The sequence below is a fragment of the Macaca fascicularis genome, chromosome 7 (genome assembly GCF_037993035.2).
Source record: "Macaca fascicularis isolate 582-1 chromosome 7, T2T-MFA8v1.1".
NCBI classification, from domain to species: domain Eukaryota; kingdom Metazoa; phylum Chordata; class Mammalia; order Primates; family Cercopithecidae; genus Macaca; species Macaca fascicularis.
In genome coordinates, this window is record NC_088381.1 from 35,124,388 (window position 1) to 35,143,102 (window position 18,715).

Below are 18,715 nucleotides of genomic sequence, written 5' to 3' on the forward strand. Positions count from 1 at the left end.
TGACTACAGGAGTGAACCATCTCACCTAGCTCTTTAAATGTTAAAACTGTGTCTTTTCATTTAAATTGCATTTCTTTTAGACTAATTTGGTCTGGCTTTTTTTTTTAATCACTCTAACCATCTCAGTTTCTTAATGTGCTTAGTCCATTTGTATTTTTTTAGTTAAAAAAAACAGAGACAGGGTCTCACTACGTTGGCCAGGTTAGTCTTGAACTTTTGGCCTCAAGCAATCGTCACACCTCAGCAGTCCATTTATATTTAATACAGTCATTCATATGATTAGATTTAAACTTACCATCTTGCTATTTATTTTCTATTTGTTCCATCTGTTTTTTGTTCCTTTTTCTCTTTTTCCTAACTTCTCTTAACTGTTTTTAATTACATTTGATTTATTTTATTAACCTGTTAAATTATTTCCTTTTCTTTTCTCAATGGTTGCTCCAGGGCAGAGGAAATTCCTGCAAACTTTTTCTTAAAAGGCCTAATAGTAAACATTTAGACTTTTAAGCAACATGTAGTTGTTCTCTATCACAACTACTCAACTCTGCCACTATAATGTAAAAGCAGCCATAGACAACCTATCAATGAATAGGTGTACCTGTGTTCTAATAAAACTTTACTTACAAAAGCAAACAGTTGGCCCACAGGCAGTAGTTTGCTGACCCCAGCTCTAGGGTTTACAATATCCATCTTTATCACGGCACAGTTTACCTGCCAAAATTACACCACTTCACAAATTGTTTAAGAAACATACTTCCATTCTTCTTTCTCTTGTCCTTTGTGCTACTGTCATAAATTTTGATTCTCTGTATATTACAAAATCCATTATACCTTACTATTTTGACTTAGGTAATAATCTATTGAAGATTTTTTTAAATGAGAAAAAAAACTGCTTAATATTTATCGATATAGTTACTATTTTATGTTCTTCACTCCTCTGTGTATATCTGAGTTTCCATCTGGTATCTTTTTCTACCTGAAGAACTTCCTTTAATGTTTCTTACAGTGTAGGTCACTTAGACACAAATTCTCTCAATTTTTATTTAAAAAGATATTTAATTTGCCCTTGTTTTTGAAAATTATTTTCACTGAATATAGAATCCTAATTCGGCAGATTTTCTTTCAACACTTTGAAGATGTTATTCTGTGTCTTCCAGTTTGCACTGTGTGATGAGCAGTCACCAGTTATACTTCTCTTTGTTCCCCTGTATATAAATTTATCTCCTTTTCTCTGGCTGCTTTTATGGTTTTTTATGATTTTCAGGTGTTTCCAATAATTTAATTGCAATATACCCTGGTATGGTTTTCTTTGTGTTTATCCTGCATGTGTTTCATTGAGTTTCTTGGACCATGAATTGAAATTTTTCTTCATATCTGAAAAATTTGGAGGCATTATTTTTTCAATTTTTTTTCTGCATCTCTTCCCCCGGACGTCTATTATTTTCTTCTGTGCTTAGATATGGATACTGTCTACTGTTTCATTTTCCTTTATTCAAGTATACTCATATTGAGTTCCGCAGTAATTAATTTTCTTTTAAGCCTATCCAATAAATTTTTTACTTCAGATAACATACTTTTCACCCTAGAAGTTCCTTTGGTTTTTTATTAGAATTTCCATTCTCTCCTTTTTGTGTTCATGTCTTTAATTCTTTGAACATACTAATAATAGTTATTTTAAAGTCCTTGCCTGTTAATGTCTGTAATTACTGGTTGTGTTTCTATTTAGGTGGCTTTTCTTATTATTATGAATCATATTTTTCAGTTTCTTGTCATCTAGTAATGTTCTTTGAATGTTGAACACTGTTATATTGTTGAGTATCTGGACTTAATGTCCTCCTTAAAGAAATATTATTGAGCTTTTCTCTGACAGACAGCTAATTTATTTGAAAAGCAGTTTGACATTTTTGAGGCTTGTTTTTCTGCTTAGGAAGGGCAGGTCTGAAGTAGCTTCTACTCTAGGGCTAGGTTAGCCCTGCTACCATGGCTTGAGGTATCTACTAAGTGTAATTTTTTGAGAGATAGGGTCTCGCACTGCTGCCCGGACTGGGGTGCCATGGCACAATTATGGATCACAGCAGCCTCAACCTCCTGGGCTCAAGAAATCCTCTTGTCTCAGCCTCCAGAGTAGCTGAGACTATAGGTGCTCACCACCACACTCAGCTAATTAGAAAAAAAAAAAAAAAATTATGGAGATGAGATCTGGCTAGGTTGCCCAGGCTGGTCTCGCACTTCTGGCCTCAAGTGATCCTCCTGCCTCAGCCTTCTAAAATGCTGGGATTACAGGCATGAACCACCCACACCCGGCCCAAGTACTGTTTTTGATAGTTGTTCATTTCACAGAGTCCCAGTAGTTCTTCTTTGTCTCATAGTTTTCTCAAAGAATTTCATCCTATGCAGGCAGGCACAGCTTAGTATTCAGTTAAGACTCAAGGAAGGCAACACCTATGCAGATATCTGGAGCTTTTTCTCAGCAAAGCTCTCTCCTCTCAGGTATTGTGCCTGTAAGTCCAGACACCTCAGTCTTCCTGAATTCTGACTTCTAACTCTTCAACTTAGCAACATTGTTGTGTACTTACTCTTCTTGAGATCTCCTTCTGTGTGTCATATCTGAAATTTCGACTCCACTCAAAAAGTCAGGGAAATCACAGAGATATTTATTTCCTCACTCTGAGATCTCAATCCTGCAATGCTTGTTTTCTAATGTTTGAAAATAATTGTTTGAAATATTTTGTTTGACACCGGGCGCTGTGGCTCACACCTGTAATCCCAGCACTTTGGGAGGCCGAGGTGGGTGGATCATGAGGTCAGGAGATCGAGATCATCCTGGCTAACACGGTGAAACTCTGTCTCTACTAAAAATACAAAAAATTAGCCGGGCGTGGTGGTGCGCGCCTGTAGTCCCAGCTACTCGGAGGCTGAGGCAGGAGAATGGCGTGAATTCGGGAGGGGGCGCGAACCCGGGAGGCGGCGCTTGCAGTGAGAGCTGAGATCGCGCCACTGCACTCCAGCCTGGGCAACAAAGCGAGACTCCGTCTCAGAAAAAAAAAAAAAGAAAGAAAGAAATACTTTGTCTGGTTTTCTAGTTGTTTATTGTAGAAAGCCTAGTTAGATAACAGTTACTCTATCACAGCTTGAAAGCAAAATCCACAAGTTTCAAAGTTTTCATTTTAGACATTTAATACTTCAATCCATCTGGACTTTTTTGTTGTAAATATGGTGTAAGATCGTGATCCAACTTCGACTTTTTTTCAAATAAACATTTTTTTTCTGGATCCATTTATTCAATGGTACCCACTACTTTCCTTACTAATTTGGGATTGCATCTCTACCACATAACAAAGTTTCATACATGCATGGGTCTTTTTCTAAGCACTCATTTTTATTCCACTAGTTAATCTGTCCATCCCTGTGCTATCACACTCTCAATTATTATTACAAGTCTTAATACCTCCTAGGGTAAATCCTCTTTCCCTCTTTCCTGTTCATCATCTTTAAATGGGCCCTACTTCTTCTTAGTCCTTACTTTTCCATGTAACATTTTTGACCCATTGAGTGTTGTGAATAGCCTGTTGTAATGTGTATTGGACTACCATTGAATCTACAAATCAATACAGGGAGAACTGACATTTTTATAATATTAAATATTATTTCCCAAATATGGTATATCTCTCCATTCATTTAAAATCAATCTTCCTTAATATTTTTATAAAGTTTTTATTTTCCTTATATAGGTCTTATAATTCTTTGTTACATTTATTCTATAATACACAATATTCTCTGATACTATTAACAATATCCACTCTTTCATTATATTTCTGGTAATCTACTCGTGGTATAAATAAATGCAACCTACTGTTGTATCTTAATATTTTATCAAGCCACCCTGCTAAATTCTATCATATCTAACAGTCTGTAATCTCATCCCCTCTACCCACATTGCCAATACATCAGTACAAGCCCCTATCACTTCTCAACTGAATAACTACAACAACTTCTCATTAGTCTCCTAAACTCTAGTCTTAAACTCTACCCCCATGTTAAAAATTCTTTACTGATCTTTCTGTCTCCTTGGCCTTCATACGTACTGTTCCTCCTGCTTGGAATAGTCTTTCCATATCCTCGTGGCCAACCTAACTCCTACTTATTCTTAAGGTCTGATTATTGCCTTCAAATACTTATCAGGCTAGATCAGCTATTCCTCTTATGTGTAGAATATCATCCTATACTTAATCCTCTTCTATCTCCCACAACTCTAAATTGTTTCTCTGTGTCTCCAATTAAACGATAAACTTTTGAGAATAAGCCTTCATCGTAATCTCCACATATTCCCAGAACTTTCCACAGTCTCTGACATATGGCAGAAGATCAATATGTATCTCTTCAATATATGTAAAAATAAAATCTCACTTAATACTAGAAAGACCCACCTGAAACAGAACTGTTTATGCCATTTTACTGATCAAGGAATAGATCTGAATACAAATATTCATGGCTCAGGAAACATTACTCTACCATACTACTTTTAGAAAGGATGTCCAAAATATACAATAAATGTTTTATCATAAAAGAAAAAATGTTTTCTCATTTTGAACTTATGTTTTGAATAACTATAACCTGTCACCTATGACTAAAGAAAAAGGAGGGGAAAAAAAGAAGAATTAAAATATGAAAAGCCCTGAGATTTTTATTAACATGACTAATCAGATTGTCTGTCAACACACAACGTTCAGTGTTGAAAATGAGGAATACCTTGGCAAACCAAGGCAAGTGGTCACTCTAATTTTAATACTAATATAAATATTTACATTTATATAAAACATTTGTTTTCTTTTATAACAAAATATGTAAAGGATAGTATATTTTAGACGTGTAATTTTTCTTGGGTCACATATATTTGTATTCAAACCTCAGCCCCATCTTTTTGTTACTGGCCTGTTACCTGGCCTCTTTGAGCATTAAAAACCACTCCCCATAGTGGTATAAATCTTTCAGAAATTCTAGAACATACATTTTTAAATGTAGATATACATCCTCAAGTTCATTTCCATTTCCTAAATGCAAGCTAATGTTAAAATCCTTACCTGTGTTACTTCCTCTACACCAGTCATCTGGTATTTCCTCATTCTTTCAAATACTGAATGATCTGCACAGCCCCCCTGAGGACCGTATTTATGGGGATAGTCTAAAATACAAAAAAGAAATATCGTTACTGTCACATATTTAGGTATAACCAATTATAAATAATTTTTATTTATAAATCTTATAAATAAAAATTTAACTGTCTTAACTAATGAAAACCGTAAATGTTTATTGAGTACCTATGGAAAAGGCATTATGCTAGGCATTTTAATGTTAAAACCTAGCAGGTTCCTAGGTTCTCCCTCAATAAAAACCACTGGTCTTGAGCTTTTTGTCATACAGATGATTTGTGATTTCTAAAAAAGGACAGTAATCACTCATTATTCTGACCCTATCATCAATATACTGAATTTGGCTGTCATCAAGAGAATATCTATGTTTCTGGTTCATCATCTGGCAGGGGTCAAGAGAATCCTTCTGCAGCATTCCTGACCTCCATCAGGAGGACACTAGCAAAAATAAAGGAGAACCCCAAAACTCTTCCTATTCTTGGGAAGATACTCCCCCACCCCTCATTTCACAAAACACGACTTTCTACCACTTTCTCCCTTAGGACCATTAAGACTATTCTCACAGTAGCTCAATTTTTACAGTCATAAGACTATATCACTGACTACCTCAACTTATTACAGGCATTTGTTGTCACCCAAGTCACTACTGCCCTTATTTCCTTATTTTTAGATCCTGACCCACTGTCAGTCTCTCTGACACCACCCCATCATCATGACTGATGACATCATTCATCATTCACTCATCATCATTCATCATTCATGACGATGATCTTTCCAATACACTCAGTTCTTTTCTCCAATGATTTTTTTCCTACCTCAGCTTCTCATTTCCGTAGTTACACTTCTGAACTTGTCATTATTGGTAACTGAAAATGCTTCATAATCTCAACTTCCAGTATTCTACTTTCTTTCCACCACTTATCTTTTCAGCACATTCCCTCTAGGCTCCAACAACCCTTTAACATCAGTAAGACCCTTTAATTCAATGCTACCACCTTCTTGTCTATCACAAGATATTCTTTTTCTTCCTTATTTAGTTTAAATCCCATAGTCAAGGCCGGGCGCGGTGGCTCACGCCTGTAATCCCAGCACTTTGGAAGGCCGAGGCGGGCGGATCACAAGGTCAAGAGATCGAGACCATGGTGAAACCCCGTCTCTACTAAAAATAGAAAAAAATTAGCCGGGCGCAGTGGCGGGCGCCTGTAATCCCAGCTACTCGGGAGGCTGAGGCCGGAGAATGGCGCGAACCCGGGAGGCGGAGCTTGCAGTGAGCCAAGATTGCGCCACTGCACTCCAGCCTGGGCGACAGAGCGAGACTCCGTCTCAAAAAATAAATAAATAAATAAATAAATAAATAAATAAATCCCATAGTCAATTATTATTATAATTACACCACTGCATTCACCATCAACTCCCTTGTGCTCCACCCCAACACCCTTGAAGGGAGTTGATGGTGAATGCAGTGGTGTCTTTCTTACTTCAGAAGTGTAACTATGGAGGAGAGAAGCTCCTCCTGAAGCTGAATGAGGCTAAAGAAAAACTAGTAATTATGACCAGTCTCATTTAAAAGTCATAATCTATAACCTCAAGCAGTTCCTTAATGCCAGCTAGCAACTGAATTTCCAGTCTATTCTCAATTTCATTCACCTAGTTAACACCAGGCAGTTCTTACTTTGCCACACCAGTAACTGCCAGTCATAAAACTGACCATGCAAGCTGAAACTATGCAAAATGATCTTAATAATCAACGGGGAAAAAATTACAATTGTTCTGTGACCTTTAAAATCTTTTGTCAAAACACTAAAACTCACTTACCATTGGTTATTAATGTATAGGGGAACAAAAAAATAAAACATTTATTTAGTACACTGTTACTTAAAACATTAGAATTTTAAAAGAATTAGTGTTTTATTTCTTCATAAATTGAATTTCAAATATCATGAATTAAAAATATAAATTCCTTTTGAAAGCTTGAAACTTAGGGTAAAAAAAATTTCCAAATATTTCCAAAGCAACAAAACAGTATTTATATATGCTTCAAATTCTGTCAGCACAAAACTCTCCCAATAGAAAGGGTCAAGCATACAATTTTTCCCATATACTTTCAAAACTTCTAAAAGACACTGTTTTCCTTGGTCACCACATTAACTATAAAAATGGACAATGACATTTTCCCTCTAAAATTACTAACAATATAATCCTCATTTCTAGAAAAAGCCTTTGTTCAACTAATGAATAAGCCCTCATTGAGATGCTAAATCATAGGATGCACTGTAGTTCCCCTGAAAAGGCCAAACAGCATATTCTTTCACAAAGAATGAGTCATGGGTGTAGAATATTCAGCCTATTTAAAACAAAGATCAGCTTCAGATCTATTGCCTTTCTTCCAGTTCCTCTGCCAGCCTCTTGCTTTTGTTTTGCTGTTCAAGACACAAATATAAATAGTACATATATTGTGATTCTACCTCAAGCAGGAAATAGCTCTAGTTAACTCTCAATCATCCACTCTTTTGAGGAGGAATATTTACAGTTCAGATTCTCTGTCAAAAAGAACTAGGCATAAAATACTCACTTTTTGCATCCTCACTACTTCCAGCAGGGTACCCCTCCACCTTATGTGACTGGCAGCTCAGAAACTTAACTGCTAGGTCCAAGGCCCTGGCTATGAGATGACTCTCTAATAGTCAAAACTGGGTGGTAATCCCTCCAATAATATGCCATGAATCACCAAATCCAATTTTTAAAAATCTACATTAATTGAATTTAAAATAGAATGACTTCTAAAGAATAATATTATTTTGCATAAAAATTACTTTTGTTAATATCCAGAGTATCATGGGGTGGGGTCCTTATCCATGAAAATCGCCATATATTCCTAAAGTTGCCAACATCAACAAGGATTCACTGATGGAGAGTAGAAGAAAGGATAGGCTTTTTTTTTTCCTTTTGAGAAGAAATGAAAAGTTTGGAGACAGGAAAGAACTCCAAATGTTCTTCCTCCTAAGTCCAGTGGATGGGAGGTCCTTTCTCCCTAGTACCAATTCCCATGTCTTCCCAATCCCCATGTCTAATTTCTGTTTTGGGAGGGTAAGTGGGCATAAGAAAAGCACAGAGTGATTGTCCCTTGAAAAAGGAGGAAGTTGAAGATGACCCCACTTTCCACATGCACTTACAACACTGATCTCTCTGGAAACAGAGATGAGGAGGAGGGCCAGGCATGTCACTCCCCACCCCATGGGTTTTAGAAAGAAAGGGTTAGTATTGGCAGCCAAAGGGATAATGGGAGTCAGGTCAACCAGAGAAATGTTGCTTTATTGTTCTGATCAATTACAAATAGAATTACTTGACTCTAAAGTGTTTAAGCAAGAACCTTAGCCCTATTCATTATTGTATGGATAGTTTCTAAAAGTGTCTTGTACAGATTAGGCCCTCAAAAAATGTTGATTAACAAATTAATCAGTTGTTAAACCTGTAAAACTTACAACTGACACTTGGAATGAAAACTTGTAACATACCAACTTTAAGTGTCCATTATTTACATGTATTTGACTTGGGACTATACAGTTATACACAGGGATAAATGGGTGACTCTAGGCCAAAGAACATGTGAATCTCTTTTCCTTTCTCTAGTTCCCAAGCTGTGACAACTGAAAAGAAATATTGTTGCAGCCAGAGTAATAGGGCTGACCCTTCTGTGATCACAGATTCTCTCCTCTAGCAATCAAAAGATCTCCAAGGTTCAAGTCAAATTCCACCTCCCCAGGGAAGTCTTCCTAAATCTCCCTAAAGCTCCCTCACTGAGGTAGTATGCACTACCCCAGGGCTTTGATGACATTCTTGTTGTAGCATTTACCACATTTTGATTCTCTATTACTGAAAATTCCCCTGAAGGTTTTTAATCTTCAGGGGAAATTTTAAAATTCTCTTTCCTGTATATTCACAAACCAATAAATACTTGTTGAATTTAATTTTTCAGCCAGTATCTGGTTTCTATGCCTCTTTTCAAAGGTCATCTGGTAACCAAAGACCTGTAAACTGCTGGTTCCCTTAACCTCCTTTTAGCCTTCATTCCACCTACAATAAATAGAATTGTCTAACACTTTAAATTGTTTCTACAGCAAAGTGTGCTCTAAATTCCTAACTACTTTACAGATTGACTATAACATACAGAACATTCAAAATTAAGACCTGTGTACACATAAATTTCCTAATCACATGTCAATGTTATTTTTAATTGCATTAATTTATTAAGCAAACAAATAAGAAAAATTATTATATGCCAAACAACAGGGATACAAAAATAAATGACATAGAACATGCATTCTCAAGAGCTTTCAGTCTAGCTGAGGTGTCCAACATGTAAACAAGCATGGCATTTAAGTACCAACTTCCCAAGTGTTAAGGTCTCCCTGCAATCATTCACAGGTTATTAAACACAGGTTGAATTTAATTTACTCATCCAGTCAACAGCTGGTTTCCTTCCATGCCTCTCAAAGGTCAGTCATATGACCAAGACCTGTAACCTACTGGATTCAAAAGATAAGGAAGACTCATCAATACATAAACAGCAGTAAAGAGAGGATACCCAGAACTGTGAGGTCTGGAAAAAATTCTAGGAGATTACACCTAAGTTGTATTATCAGCTTGGAGGAGAGAGAATGTATATGCTGCATATGCTACTAGGTTAAATTAAAATTATTTGGGTATTTTGCTTGTCTTGTTTCCAAATGCCCCCTCTCTAGAGCTCAGGCAAAACAGCAAGACTTTTTGGTCCTTAGTAGTTATTTCATCCCCTTGCCTCTTCAAAATTTATCTTCTCTTTAATCAAGTAATACTTGATGAGTTAATACAAAAAACCTTATAGTAATTTTGTCTGTAGTAACCCAACCCAACTGTCCCTTAACAGGCAAATGTATTAATAAATCATGGTATCCACACAACAGACTACTATTTATCAACAAAAAATTAACTTTTAATACATACAACATGGATGAATTCCAAAATACTTATGCTGAGTTAAAGCCAGATTTTCTTAAAGAGTACGTAATGTATAACTGTGTTTATATAACATTTTAGAAAGCACAAACTAACCTAGAGATCAGTGCAAGAGGGTAGCAGGGAGTAGAGGAGAGAATTACACTGAAAGCTTTTGGGGGTGATGGGCATGTTCACTATCTTAAATGCTATGATAGTTTTATAGACATAAGCATATGTTGAAAGTTATCAAATTATATACTTTATATATAAGCAGCTTATTGCTATCAATTTTTCCTCAATTAAGCTGTTAAAAGAGTAATACTGACTAAAGAGATGTGACAATCAACGGTAATGTGTAGACCTTGATTAAATCCTGTATTTAAAAAAAAAAAAAAAATAGGAGACACTTTTGTTAAGTAATTGGGTAAGTGTGTCCACAGACTATACACTAAGGTATTATTAAGTCAATATTTAATTTATAGGTCTAACAGTATAAATCTATGTAACCTTTTTAAAGAGATATCTGGCAATATATATCAAAATGCAAATGTCTCACAATGCTACTTCTAGGAAATTAATCTTAAGAAAATAACCATAAAAATATTGAGGGGAGAAAATATGTGCAAGAATGTTACCTGTTGCAATTTTTAACAGTAAAAAAGAGGAAACAATCTACACATCCATTAGTTGGCAGGTTGGTAAATAATACATTTATCAAGGAAACAACAAAATTTTATGTAGCCATTTAAAGGAAAAATGTAGAGCTATGTTTATCGACACAGAAAGAGATCTAAGATATACTGTAAACGAAATTTAAAATGGCATGTGAGATCTGAAGGGCTATTCACAAAAATGTTAACGGGGTGGACATATTTCATTTTAATTTACTTAATTTACATAAAAGAATACTTAATTTACTTAAGCAAAATACTTAATTTACATATAAGAATAGCCATTTTATATAGTCATTTGGTAATCAGCACAAAAATATTTTATTTTATTTTTACTTTTTATTTCTCTCAGCCATGATCCATCAAGATAGTTCCACCTTTAAAGGAAAAGTAGTTCAGAACCATTAACTTTTAGAAGAGATAAGAGATATTAGCACCATGATCTAACACCCTCATTTTATACCTGAAGAAAATGAGACCAAGAAAAAGTACATTACCTGTATAAGGTTATAAAGCCATTTTAATATATCACCTTGATTTTATTTCTAACTCTTTTCATACGTATGTCATGCCTTAGTTCTTTGACATATTACCTTCTGTGCCTTCTCCCTACCATGTACCATGACCACTAACTTGTATGGTCTTGAGCAAACAAATTAAAACCAAAAAACAGTTTTAACTAGTAGATCTACAAGCTTGCCTATAAAAAATGATACTAAGAAGTCTCTAGAAGCTAAAACCAATAAAATCCACATCGGTGAATTCTAGACTTATGTTCAAATATAAACACAAGATAGCAAGACGGCTTTATGGAGATTTTCTATCTAATCCCCCAATTTATAAATCATGAAGAGAATATAACATTTCTATAATAAACCAGATCTCACAATGCCTCTTTAGAAGCAGCTCTTTCCAGGGCCAGAGTCCTGGACCAATATCCTCAGGCACTCTTACAAGGTCACTGGTACAAACATCAATCTTTGAATTATGCTACAAGAGATGTGAAAGCCTGAGGTTTAGCTCCGAGTATTCCTAGGACATATACGTACGCATACTCCTAAATGCTATTTCTTCTAGTTTTTCTATAACTTATCACTCATAAGAGTTGAGCCTTGGCCAGGCATGGTGGCTCACACCTGTCATCTTAGCACTTTGGGAGGCCGCGGCAGGAGGATCACTTGAGCTCAAGAGCTCGAGACAAGCCTGGCAACATAGTGAGACCTCTATAAATATATATACATATTGTTTCCAGTGAGCCTAAAATATAAATTTGCCTTTTCAGTAGTAAATATGGCTCACCTTCAAAATCAATACCAAAAATAACTCTTTTGTTTAATCTTTACTGTCATTGTCTCTATTGTCATTAAGTTCTTGCCTTTAAACTCTCCTAACTCAAAACGTAACAGAAATAAAGCACTGGAGTGGAAGCCAAAAAGACATGGATCCATGTCATACTGCACAAGTTTTATAACTCTAGGCTTCAGTTTCCGTCATCTTTAGAGGGTTGAATTCTAGTGCATTTTACAATACTAAAATTATAAAATTTCTTATTCAATTTATCTGTAAAACACTTCAAACACTACAAAATCATGAGAAGATAGTTCTCAAAAGAAAAAAACAAAAATTTCAAATATAATTTTACTTGTTAGGGTGACTTTCAAAGTTGCTTTACAACATAAAAGCTTTTTTTATTTTCAAATAATCATGTATTTCTGATAGCCATTACAGTACACTGACCTCCAAAGAGATGGTGCTGGGGCAAGTGACAGCCAGATGAGCACTAGGTGACTCTGTGCTTCTCTGAGGAAAAATAACTAAACTTGGTAAAAGAAGATCCTAAGAAGCCAAGAGGCAAAATGTCATCATATGCATTCTTAGAGCAAACTTTCAGGACGAGAACAAGCAGCAGCACTCATGCTTCAGTTAACTTCTCGGAATTTTCAAAAAGTGCTCAGAGAGGTGGAAAACTGTATCTGCTAAAGAGAAAGGAAAATCTGAAGACATGACAAAGGGGACAAGGATGGCTATTAAAGAGAAATTTATATCCATCCTAAAGAAGAAACAAAAAAGGTTAGGGATCCCAATGTACTCAAGAGGGCTCCTTCAGTCTTTTTATTTTGTTCTGAGTACTGCCCAAAAATCTAAGGAGAATATCCAAACCTATCCATTGGTGATGTTCCAAAGAAACTTGGAAAGAAGTCAGTAAGGTACATATGACAAGCAGCCTTATGAAAAGAAGGCTGTGAAGCTGAAGAAAAACTAAGAAATGGATATTGCTGCATACTGAGCTAAAGGAAGGCCTGATGCAGCAAAAAGAAAAAAAAAGCAGGGGGGGAGACGTCAATGCTGAAAAAAAAAGAAGAGGAGGAAGGTGAGGAAGTTGAAAAGAATAAGGAAAAGGAGGACGAAGAGGATAAGGAAGAGGAGGAAGATGAAGATGATCATAATGAATAAGCTGGTTCTAGCACAGTGTTTGTCTTTGTTTACAAATTATTTAACATCCCTATACACAACTCACTCCTTTTAAAGCCTTTAAAGGTAAGGCTTTGTTTTTAAACTGTACAGTTAACACACTAACAGTTAACCACACTACCAAATGTGTCTCTAGATAGCCCATCCTTGAGAGTCAGTTGATGAGAGAGCAAAAAGAAAAAAAATACAGATAGATGGAAGGACAGACAGACAGTCCATCCTGGTGGTATTTTCAATAACCATTAACTTTGCCTAAATCAGTATGAGAGTTGTAAGCCAGCATGAAAATCTAAAACAGGTTCTTATTGGTGCACAGCACAAATGAGTTATATATGGAGATGGTAGTTTTTCATCTTCATTTCTCTCTGATGCAGCTTATACAAAATAAGTATTACTCTTAACTGAATACCACTCTGTAATTGCCAAAAAAAAAAAAGCTGCAGCTGTTTTTTTGACACTGTAAATGCTTCTAATAACAATTTTTTAGTTTTAAAACTCTTATATTTCTGAAATAATTCATTGTATTTCATTACAGCTAAAATATTTCATATTGATGTTTTAAGACAAATATATATGAATATACATGTATACATATACATACATATATAACCAATCAGAAAAGAACCTGATCTAAAATTTTCAACTGTTATCCCATTTATATAAAGTTACATAATATGAAATGCATAATATGCATAATATGAAAAGTCTAAGCATATTTTCTCCAGATTCTGCTAAAAAGAATTAAGTCCCTCACTGTCTCTTGTTTTTTTATTATTTTTTTTCTGAGACAGAGTCTCGCTCTGTCACCCAGGCTGGAGTGCAGGCGATCTCGGCTCACTGCAAGCTCCGCCTGCTGGGTTCACACCATTCTCCTGCCTCAACCTCTCAAGTAGCTGGGACTAGAGGCGCCCGCCACCACGACCGGCTAATTTTTTTGTATTTTTAGTAGAGACGGGGTTTCACTGTGTTAGCCAGGATGGTCTCGATCTCCCGACCTCATGATCCACCCGCCTCAGCCTCCCAAAGTGCTGGGATTACAGGCGTGAGCCACCAAGCCCGGCCACTGTCTCTTTTTCTGTGACTTTTTTTAAGTTTCCAATGTAGTATCCTACATTTCTAATTAAATATTATTCTTTAAATAACTCCCGTATCTTGTGGCCTTCTCAACTTTTCGGCTTTTGTGTCTGTGAGTTGTTTAGAAAAATTAATTTATACTTCCCTAGAGATTAACTCAGAAAAAAAGGAAAAGACAGAGTCAACAATACCACTAAATTTTTATATTTCTTTCAAATACTATCACTGTGTATAAATAAGTTCAGTATTTAACGTCAATGCTTAGTAAAGCATACAAATTAAAACATATAGTAGAGAGATTAATCAATACACTTATATGCACTGTGGGAGTTCAGAAGTCAAACAATCAGAGCACTCCACACCTCAACTTTTCAGCTGGCTACATAGTTTGTCACAACTCAGCATGCTTATGCAGATTTCCAGTCTCCAGATTGGACCTAAGTATAGCCAGAATGCTTTTTAAAACAGTTTTCCTGTTATATGTGAACGATACAAACAATGCTAGCTATTATCAATACTTACCAATTCAATTATTTCTTCCCTCTTATATTCCTTCCTTTTGTCTCTGTCACTAAGTGACACAAAACAACTTCAAAAGCACAATATGGAACTAAGTGACTTTTTAAAAGTTTTAGATGCAACATCCCGACATTTCCACAGATGAGGAAGCCTCTACATGAATGAAGAGGCCCCCATTTTGAAATGGTAAAATAAAGTTTAACAATCTTTTTTTTTTTTTTTTTTTTTTTTTTTTTTTTTTTTTTTTTTTTTTTTGAGACGGAGTCTCGCTCTGTCGCCCAGGCTGGAGTGCAGTGGCGCGATCTCAGCTCACTGCAAGCTCCACCTCCTGGGTTCACGCCATTCTCCTGCCTCAGCCTCCCGAGTAGCTGGGACTACAGGCGCCCGCCACCTCGCCCAGCTAGTTTTTTGTATTTTTTAGTAGAGACAGGGTTTCACTGTGTTAGCCAGGATGGTCTCGATCTTCTGACCTCGTGATCCGCGCGTCTCGGCCTCCCAAAGTGCTGGGATTACAGGCTTGAGCCACTGCACCCGGCCAAGTTTAACAATCTTAATTTTTTAGAACAAGAAACAGGAAGTCTTCCCATTGAAGCACAAGAGAAAGAAGAAGTAAGTATAGGTATGGCTAACACACATTCTAAAAGTAAGGGTGCCCTACTACTATAAGGTATAGACAAATTCAGGTCCGGCGCAGTGACTCAAGCCTGTAATCCCAGCACTTTGGGAGGCCAAGGCGGGCAGATCATGAGGTCAAGAGATAGAGACCATCCTGGTCAACATGGTGAAACCCTGTCTCTACTAAAAATACAAAAATTAGCTGGGCGTGATGGCGCACGCCTGTAGTCCCAGCTACTTGGGAGGTTGAGGCAGGAGAATTGCTCGAACTCAGAAGGTGGAGGTTGCAGCGAGCCAAGATGGCGCCACTGCACTCCAGCCTGGGTGACAGAGGCAAATTCAACCTCTCTGGGCTTTCCTATACCCCACAAAGGAAAATAAATAATAAATTTGAAATAAAAGCAATAAACCCAAATAACTTATTCTACAGCTTTTAATATACAATTAAAATATATTTTTTTAATTTGGAGATAAAGTATTTCTCTATAAGTATAGCATACAAAAATTACTCAGACCTTTAGCTCTTGGATAGGTAGTATACAAAAAAGGTACAAGGGAATTATTACAACTAATAATTCCAAGCAATCATATAGTCAGATATTCCTAAAACCTGTTCATGTTAATAACAACACTATTCTAGTTTACGGAACAGTTTTTCTCAGTTTCTTTAAAATAAACTGTGCTAAGGAGCAGAGGACTAAGTGGTATTCTTACCTTGTCATTAACTGTTCACACTTCCACGTCCTAGGAGAGAGTGTTTTTTACTACCTAAGTACAGAATTAAATAAGTATGCATTTTAAGCTGATAACAATATGTAGTTATCACGATCACATCTAGAGGAATTATTAAGTATTTTCACTGAAAACTATCTCTGTGTTCTGGTACAGTCTCAGAAGCCGTTCCCCAAGGTTCTGGAGAACAGCAGTATCATTTTTCATGGTGGTTCTATACATTTATGCCTTCAGTTGCAACAACAGTCGTAAGAAGAGGGTAGCCAAATTCTCACCAGAAGCTATATCCAACGTTAGTATGCCTCCCCTACCATTTGCTTCTTTTTGATAAGGATAACACATACAAGGATACCAAATTCAATTAAGAACATTCACAGTGATACAATCATGCAGTACTTTACTTCTGAAAATAAATTATTGGTACTTAAACCAATTATATAAAAATAATAATATACATTAAAGGGCATCCTTTCCCTGTTAGTTATAAAATAAACACTACTAAATATATTAAAGAGAGATATATCGGCTTAAAACAGCAATAGATGCAAATGTATGATTTTAGAGAGGCTTACAGATTTCAGAAAAGCCCCAGAAATCCTTGAAGTAAAGGCAGTGAGAATTTACAGCTTTCTTCCATGAGTGAAGCAGAAGAGCACAGGGTAAAGAACAGGAGGTCCACAATCAAGTGACAAAAGTTTTCTAAGCCTCAGTTTAAGCCTTCACCTATAAAGTGGGAATAATAGGTGTGCCAGTATCTCATAAGGTTATTGTGAGAATTCAATTCAATAACGCAAGTAAAGATTTTTATACAGTGTCAGGTATACATTAAGCCATAATAGTTACTCTTACTATTGCTCCTGCTACTACTTCTAGAACCTGTCATATTCTACACAGAGAATTTAAAGAACCAATTAAAGTAATTATTAAATTTAGTGAGCCCTCCCATCTGTTTTTGTTTGACATGAAAACTAAGGGTAGTTTCTACATTTTTAAATGGTTAAAGAAAAAATCAAAAGAATGATATTTTATGTCATATGAAAAATATATGAAATTAAAATTTTAAGTGTCTATGAAGTTTTATTAAAAACAGCCATGCTAGCTGGGAGCCGTGGCTTATGCCTGGAGTCCCAGCTACTTACAGGGCTGAGGTAGGAGGATCATTTGAGCTCAGGAGGTTGAGGCTATAGTGAGCTATGATCACACCACTGCACTCCAGACTGGGCAACAGGGCAATGCTCTGTCTCCAAAAAAATAGACAGATAAATAATAATTTTTTTAAAGCCCATGTTTATTCATTTATGTATTTCTTTGGCTGTTCTTGTGCTACAATGGCAGAGCTGAGTAGCTGCAATAAAACATACAGCTCTCAAAGCCAAAAACATTTACTATCTGTCCCTCTGCAGAGAATTTCCCAACCATGGTATAGAATATAAATATAGCAACTATTTAGACTAAAAGACTAATACATGGATGTTTTCTTGTCTTAAACCATGGTTCACTTGACAGATTTTTAGATAGTTTTTCAAAAGCAATTGTCTAAATTTGTAAACGTTAAAAACTCTGTTTAAGGCTATTCCTTCTGTACTTCCATCCTCACATCCTACAATTCCAATTACCTGAGAAGTTACAAATAAAATCACCTTAAAGATGGCTGCTTTTAAATTCTAACACCACCATTGATACTTAATAATAAAAAGAACGTTAAAAAGGTCTCCTTACCACAAACATATATTTACTTAAACAAGTATAAAATAAAAGCTGGTATCAATGGTAAAGCATTTAAACGCCAAAAAGAACAAAAAATCAAGTAACATGCAGTGTCATTCATCCTCCAAGCTAACTCATCATCTTTGGGGGAAAAAAAAGATTGACACCTATTAAGATATTTGGAAATTACTGTTGGAAGCAATATGTGAAAAATACAATTATATTACAAGAAATAAATAAAAGTGGAAAAAAATAATATTCTTAAACTACACTCAAGTAGATAACAGAAGAAGGAAACGAGAGACAGGCACAGTAACCAAAGTCAAAACAGGCAGAACAAATACAGTAGAGGGCACTGATAGGAAGTAGAAAGCAATGGAGAAAGTATAATTACAATATGATAGAAAGGAAAAAATATTCTGGCAGATTACTCTTTTCCTCTCCTTCCTTCCTCAAAAGGTTTTACTTGATTTTGATAAAACATTCTAGAAAAATATTCCAATATTTCATTAAGTATTTATGAAAAGCCTGCTGCACAGAAAAATTATACCTGGAATTAAAGGAGCAAAAGAAACAGAAACTATATCTGGAGAACTTACATACCCTGACAGGGGAGGTAACCTTGCAAAAAAAGGTTAAATTACTAAGGAAATTACAAAGCAAGACACAAACCAGGTAAATAATAATTTTGTCAGCAGAAAGAAAAGAAAGCAAAGGAATGCATATTCCTACTTATGAAGGAGAATGATAGCTTAGAGCTTGAAAAGAAAGGTAGAGTTTGAAATACCAGGAGTTAAA

At 35.7% G+C, this 18,715-nt stretch overlaps 1 protein-coding gene across 2 annotated transcripts in view; it reads right to left on the reverse strand.

Annotated features, from left to right (window-relative positions):
* Positions 1–18,715, reverse strand: part of ADAM10 (ADAM metallopeptidase domain 10) — a 157,061-nt gene that overhangs the window by 65,137 nt on the left and 73,209 nt on the right. For both annotated transcript variants that reach the window (XM_065547969.2, XM_065547970.2), the window contains one exon: positions 5,082–5,182. In XM_065547969.2, coding sequence (XP_065404041.1) covers positions 5,082–5,182 — 101 coding nt within the window. The remainder of the gene's footprint in view (positions 1–5,081; positions 5,183–18,715) is intronic.